Source organism: Eleutherodactylus coqui, chromosome 6, assembly GCF_035609145.1.
Source record: "Eleutherodactylus coqui strain aEleCoq1 chromosome 6, aEleCoq1.hap1, whole genome shotgun sequence".
NCBI lineage: Eukaryota > Metazoa > Chordata > Amphibia > Anura > Eleutherodactylidae > Eleutherodactylus > Eleutherodactylus coqui.
In genome coordinates, this window is record NC_089842.1 from 193,976,667 (window position 1) to 193,983,714 (window position 7,048).

The 7,048-nt window shown below is 47.8% G+C and overlaps 1 protein-coding gene across 1 annotated transcript; it reads left to right on the forward strand.

The window, feature by feature from the left end:
• Positions 1–781: 781 nt before the first annotated feature.
• Positions 782–6,763, forward strand: SPTSSA (serine palmitoyltransferase small subunit A). Its single transcript, XM_066608542.1, has 2 exons — positions 782–998; positions 6,083–6,763. The coding sequence occupies exons 1-2, from the start codon at positions 866–868 to the stop codon at positions 6,184–6,186; spliced, it is 237 nt and encodes a 78-aa protein (XP_066464639.1). The 5' UTR covers positions 782–865; the 3' UTR covers positions 6,187–6,763.
• Positions 6,764–7,048: the final 285 nt, after the last annotated feature.

The following is a 7,048-nucleotide window of genomic DNA, read 5'->3' on the forward strand; positions in this document are numbered from 1 at the left end:
GACCTTAGAAACTCTTATTGACTTCCGCGCAATAAAATAGTGGGTGGCGGCGATGCGTGATTTTTTTACAAGAAACAGCACTGCTGACTCTCAAAAATCGACTGAACAAAAGGTTGCCCTACACAGCGTCAGCCAACTCATACCGAGGTAGAGCAGCGCGTTATACACTCAGCAGTGTGCACTTGGGCTCCTGTGGGCACATATCTATATTATACTCGAGTTCAGCACCAACAACCAATCAGGTTGAATCAGGGAACACAAACAACCAATGAGGTTGCTGGAATTGTGAATCAGAACCAATGAGGTTGCTGGAATTGCTCCATAGTGCCGAACTTGAGTGTAATATAGATATATGCCTCCTGTGTAGGGTCTCAGCCCGCATATATCCCTATTCAACACCGCCTCTACTTGAGCCAACCTAAATAACCAATCACCGTGAATCAGCCAAACCAAATAACCAATCACCGTGAATACGTTAATCCAAACAACCAATCAGGTTGCGAATGGTGTAGAAGTGGTGTGGAATGTAGTTATACGCAGCTCGGACTGTCCAACAACAAAACTGACATAACAAGACGTCCATCATTCAGGCACATGGAAACCACGTGACACCAGCGCCCGCTGCAGTCCCACCCACTTCCATAAGGATCAGGCCACATTCAGCCGCCCCTCCCAAAGTCACGTGACGCCGGCCGTAACGTGGCTTCTCTGGGCGTAACGTCGTACGTGCCCGGAGGTGTTGCTATGGTGACCGTTACGTCACTCCCTTAGTAGGAGCTGAGGAGGCGGGGACTGGAGTTTCAGTGCCGGGTTAGCAGTGGCGTGACTGGTTGCGTGCCGGACTTTCCCGTTCGGCTGTGAGAGGATGAAGGTGTCCTGTGAAGGGGATGCTCCGGGCTCGCTGGGCCGCGCTTGGAAGCAGATGTCGTGGCTGTACTACCAGTACCTGCTGGTGACGGCGCTGTACATGCTGGAGCCCTGGGAGAGGACCATCTTCAGTATCCTTTCCCTGGCCGGCCCGCAGGTAGCTGGAGAGGAGCAGTGACCCGGCTGTGAGGGTTGTGGGTGACTTTCAGGTCCTCAGGTCACACGGAGGCCACTGGGTGGAGGGGCGGTCATTCACTTCTCATTCACTGTAGAAATAGTCGGTATTTAAACCGAACGATTAGTGAACGAGCGTCAATTTTCATGTTTGTGTGAAATAAATGAACGACCGACTTGGGTTGGCTTCACGCGGCCGGGCCGGATTCTGCATGCAGGTTCCTGCAGTGGGATCCGGCTGTGAGGTCGTCCGGCGCCGCCGCGTACCTGTGGATTCTGTATTGCAGATAGTCATAAGTCATACTGTAAGCTCGCCGTTGGTCATGCACAGTAGTTTTTATGTTTGTAGGTCCCACGCTGTCACTTAGGGATGACACAGGTACGTGCCACCCATGTACAATGTTATTGTGTACAGGCTGCGAGTCTGATGGCCTTCATTGACTTCAATGGAGGCTGTCCTTGCGAAATCTGCAGCAAAATAGAAAATGCTGCAGTTTTTCCTCCTTGTGGAAAACCTAATTCGTATCAGCGAGTGTAAGCGAAAAAGTGCTTAAACATGCTTTTTAGTGCCTTCGGATTCTGCTATTGGAATCCACCCGTGCAAACAGTCTTGTTGTCTCATTTGGATGTTGGCTGCGTTTACACTGAACGATTATCATTAAATGGTGTGTCTTGCGTGTAAATATCCTGCCTGGGTGATGTCCCTTCTACACGGGCCGACAGTCATGTAACTGAGTGCTGATGTCACTGCTAAAGTCCCTAGCGCTCGTGCAGAGCGTTTACACTAAGGGATGTTGCCCCTGGATCGCGGGCTTCTCACTTAGAGCGCCACATTCTGTGTGAAGTGGGGAGCATTTACACGCAAGCAAGAGGCCCGAGATCCAGTGATGATTTTTAAGATGACTGAAAGTCAGCGATAAGAAGTGAAGGAGAAGTAAATGATGATTTTGCGTTTACACGGGATGATTATCGCTCAAATTAGTTAGTTTGAACAAATTTTAAGCAATAACCTCAAGTAAACAGTAGCTTCCCGGATGGCACTGAACGGCTATCAGCCGATCTACACCCTGTATGAGGGCTGTCTGCCGTGATCATTAGACCCTTCCTGTCGCTAATCTCGTGGGGCAGCACAAGTGCCAGCCGGCGGCATTGCGGGTTTGTTTAGTTGGAGGTGCAGACAGATATTAGCGCTCCGGAGAGGTCTGCAGTTGATTCTCCTCTCCCACAGCAGTACAGATTAAGGCCTCATTCACACAAATGTGAGACGCACGCCGAAGTTACCTGCACAAAACAATTGCAGCTAGTAGAACCAATGGATTCCTATGGCAAATGGCTTCCAAATAATTGTAGAAGGAAACTATACGCCTTTTTCAAGCTTACAATATCAGGTGAAACGGCATAAACAATTATACATGTAGCAATAACTCACCATATGAGTTGTCTAGATCTAGTGAGTTATTGCTACATGTGTAATATAAATGTTTATGCTGTTTCACCTGACATTGTACACTTGAGGAAGGCGTGCTGTTTCCTTCCGTATGTAATATCCTGGTCTCTTAAAGGCGTTCTAGGATGCCTTCCATGGCATGCCATTTGGGACACTGAGGGAGCCCCTCCCCTTTGTCAGTCTATTTAAATGCTATCAGTAGTTAAATGATTAAACGGCTGGGATCAGGTTTTTCTCTGATCCTAGCTGGTGCAGCCAGATTCTTCTAGGCCTTTCATTGCTGTCGTTAGCTGCTGTCTTCAGTGCTGCTCCTCCTCTCCATCTTCTCTACAGTGTTTCCACCCACAGGCAGCTCTTACCCCTTTGTATGCTTATCCAGAAGCGTTTTGATTCCCCTCCTCATATATGAATGCCCTCCAAGTCCTGGTAGTAAAGCACAAACTGGGAGACTGCAACAATGAAATAAGATTTCACTGCATTTTAAGCATGTTTCATCATTTGTGCAATATTTCTCAATTAAGGTGCCCATATACATTAAAGGGGTTGTCCGCTCACCAGACAACATCCCTTTAATAGAGTTGGCTGTAGTAAAGTAATGAATCAAGCTGTACTCGCCCCTCTGCTGGGATCCAGCGCTCCAGCCGCACTCTGATGTCTGTAGTGAAAGCTGACGTCACTGGAATTCAGGCGACCGCTGCAGCATTACCGCTCGTTCTCCCGGCATCGGCACTGACATCCTGAGCGCCATGTTGCCAGGAGTTTGGGGATGTGATGCTGCTACCTCTAATTGGCTGCAGCAGTCACCTGATTTCTGGTGACATCAGCTGTAGCAGCAAATGCCTGGACCGGAGCGGGGCTACAGCCCTGGATCGTGTGGCGGGATCACCACACCTCAGTTTATTTTACTAGAGCAAGTCCTATTGAAGGGATGTTGTCCAGCAACTGGGAAACATTTTTTTTTTTTGCAAAAAGGCCCTTTTTCACGACCCGATTATTGGTCACAAATGTTCATTCATTTAGTTGTCCCCTATTTATGCCGTGTAAAAGGGATGACAAACGAACAAGCACACAAAGATTGGTCTATCGCACTGTGTAATCGAACGTGTATGAACAGCTATAACGGCCAATATGGACAAAGGCTTACAGCTGCAGAACGATCGTTCACCAGTGACTTGTTCAACCATCGCACTACTGCTATCTAATGTGTATGTCCACATTTAGGCCGGGTTCCCATGTGACGGAAATCTCGTGGACCGCACGGAAATTCTGTGAGCTTTCCACAGTCAAAAGGCTGCTTCAAAATGGTGCGGGTTTGAATAGACTTTTATGCCTGTGTTCCGCTGCAGAAATCTCTCCCCATGGAGAGAAGAACGTCCAAAGCGGAAACGGTGATACAATTGACATGTCGTGGATTTGAACTCCATGCCGCATGTCAGTTTCTGTGTGTCTTGTCCGCAGCAAACTGTCGGCAGCGTGTAAATGAGATTTTTATTATTATTTTTTTTTGCTAATTTTGTCCACTTTGTTGCTTTAGTCTAAGGTTTAAAAATGCAGCAAATCTGCCCTGTGTGAACCTAGCCTTAGGCCTCATGTCCACGGGTAAAAGAAGAATTAAAATCCGCAGCGGATTTTAACTGTTCTCCCACACGCGGATCCGCACCCCATAGGGATGCATTGACCACCAGCGGGTAGATAAATACCCACAGATGGTCAATAAAAGTGAATTTAAAAAAAAATATGGAGCATGAAAAAAAACAAAAAACATGCTCCATTTAGGTGCGGGTCTCCCGCAGGGACACATTGCAGCCTATGGAAGCCGGCCGGATCCGCGGGAGACCTAAAATAAGAATAACTTACCCGTAGCGGAACGGGCAGGTCTTGTCTTCTTCGCTGCCGAATCTTCTTTCTTCGGCCCCGGCGGATGTGCCCGGCGCATGCGCGCAGAACGCAGCCGGCGTGCCGAGCACATCCGCCGGCCAAAGAAAGAAGATCCGGCCGCGAAGAGGAGAAGATCTGCCCGGTCCGCTGCGGGTAAGTTTATTCTTATTTTCAGCCCTCATGTCAGCGGGGCAGGAGGGACCCGCTACGGATTCTCCATGAAGAATCCGTAGCAGGCCTGATTTTCCCCGTGGACCTGGGGCCTTAGGCTGCATGTCCACGGACGCTGCGATATCCCGCTCCCGGGAGCAGGAGCCAGCAGATGGATCTCTGCGGTGAGCCTATCTGACGGATGAGCTCACCAGAGAAAATCGTGGCAGTTCGCAGCATGCTGTGATTTGCCGCCCGCGAGTGGAGAATCGTTATGATCTCTGCTTGTGGACAGGGGGGCTGCGCTTTCCATAGCAACCCAATGGAAAGTGTGCACCGCGTTCCCCGCGGCTGTATTCTTGCCGCGGGGAGCGCAATGCAAAAATGCCCGTGGACAGGTTACTGGCTCTGTAAACCGACTTGTGTTCAATGTAAAGCTCCCTCACTGTTTAGCCAACACAAAGATTGTTTGTTATCCCAATTAGGCAATGTTTGGACAGGTGGTTCATCAGTGACTCAGAAGAATTTATTATATCATTATTGTAAATAAGGCCACAAAGGGGCGCACATCTATCTGGCAATGTTTTGGCAACCTTGTAAAACATTAAGGCCGGCTGCACACTGCATACTTACTAGCGGATCCGGCGTCCTGGGTCCCGCATGACGCTTCGGCGTGACGCGCCGCAGCGTCATGTGACACGCCGGCCACGTCACAAGACACGCCCACAGCGTCATATGACGCGGCCGTCCGTGTCATATGATGATGCGGCGGCGGTAGGCGATTTCACGCTATCTTCCGCTGTGCTACAGCGGAAGATAGCGTCAACAGATGGCTTCCATTGACTGAAATGGAAGCCAGCCACGCGTACACCCGCAGCAAATTGAGCATGCCGCGGGTGAGGACGGGAGATTTCACGGTGCGGAATTCCAGCGCAGAATTCCGCACCGTGAGCATTGAGCTATTAGGTTCAATAGAACCTAATAGCTGCGGGCAACGCTGCGGATTTTTGTATGTGGGAAGGAGGCCTAAGTGACTGTTGCTTGATATGACAAGTTTTTCTATAGTAGACCCTATACTAATGGTTCATTATTTAAAAGGATTGTCCCATTGTTAACTACTGATTGCCTTTCTGCAGGATAGTAGATCGGTGAAGGTCTGGTGCTAACGGCCCCATGAGTTTGCTGTTCACCAGGCCAATGTGTTTGTTTACTAGGCTGATTTCTGTAGGAAGCTGATTGCTCCATTCACACTGTAGTGGCCAGTCTTGGTATTGCAGACCAAGTGCCAATTCATTTCAATGGGAGCTGTGCCTGTATTACTAAGCCTGGTGGGCACTGCAGCTGGAACAGAGCTACCTGCAGAAATCTGCTTAGTGCAATGGCTGGGTGAACAGCTGATTGGTGAGGGTCCCTTACAACAAATCATTCCCCCACCCCACTCCCCAATCTACTATTGATAGTTTGGCCTTCAATAGTTTACAACTGAAGGACCCTTCTAATATGGGTTTTTAATTGCATTACATAAAACTGCATATAATGTTAGATTCTTTAACCAATTCTCCTTAGACTCCATGTTGGTTTCCATCATCGGAATGGCTTTGTATACAGGATATATTTTTATGCCTCAACACATCCTTGCCATTTTGCACTACTTTGAGATTGTTCAGTGACACACAGGAGCCTTGCATGGCAAGAAACATGAGGACAAAGCATCACTCTTGGGCATTTCTGGTAGCAAACCGGAACTTAGAAGTTGGCATCGCCATGTCACGCTCAGAAGATGATAAATTGGATGGCCGGAATCTTTAGTGAAACTGCCATAGTTCTTTCCTGATTGGCAAGGTCTTCTGAAGTTCTTTACAACAGCCAAGCCCTGTTTAACCAACCAACCGGATCCATTACCAAAGAGCTCTGCTAATGCTATTCTGCGGGGTGAAGGGCAGTTGTTTCTTTGTGTGTCACATACGTTGTTGAAACCGCTATTTTAATATTGCACTGTATTTTTAGTTAAACTTTTTGGTTGCTTGTGTTTTTTTTTTACCTAGTTTACATAAAGCAGTGCTAGCTTTGTGCATCGTCTTAGGTTCTTCTGCTTGTGAGGCTGAACCTGATTTCACTTAGCCATATGTTGAAACACAAGCTTGTACACTTAATTTTGTTAATTATAGAGCAAAAACAAATGCCACACCTTTATTCAGTTATTCTCTGCTAAAATTAATATTTTGTGACTAAACAAATTCTTGTTGATTTTTGGTGTGTTTTTTTTAATCTTTTAATGTATAAACTGAATCCTTCATTTTCAGGCTCTTAGGCCTCATTCACACGACCGTATGTAAACCACTGTGTGTCCCCCGCAGCGTTCTTCCGGTCTGTTTGATGCATAGCAGCAAGTGTACTGCGCATGCCCTCATATCTCACGCACACGGTCATGCGCAGTGACACTTAAAAATAAAATCCCACTCTGTTTCATCGTGGGCTTGTGTATAATTCACTGCCCATATAAAAGTACAGGGCTCATGCTGCGTGATCTTT

What these genes read in the sequence shown, in the direction of transcription:
- SPTSSA (XM_066608542.1), top strand. Translation starts at nt 866, where the DNA reads ATGAAGGTGTCCTGTGAAGGGGATGCTCCGGGCTCGCTGGGCCGCGCT. An exon ending in CTGGGAGAGGACCATCTTCA is followed by an intron (nt 999 to 6,082) that starts GTATCCTTTCCC and finishes AATTCTCCTTAG; the next exon opens with ACTCCATGTTGGTTTCCATC.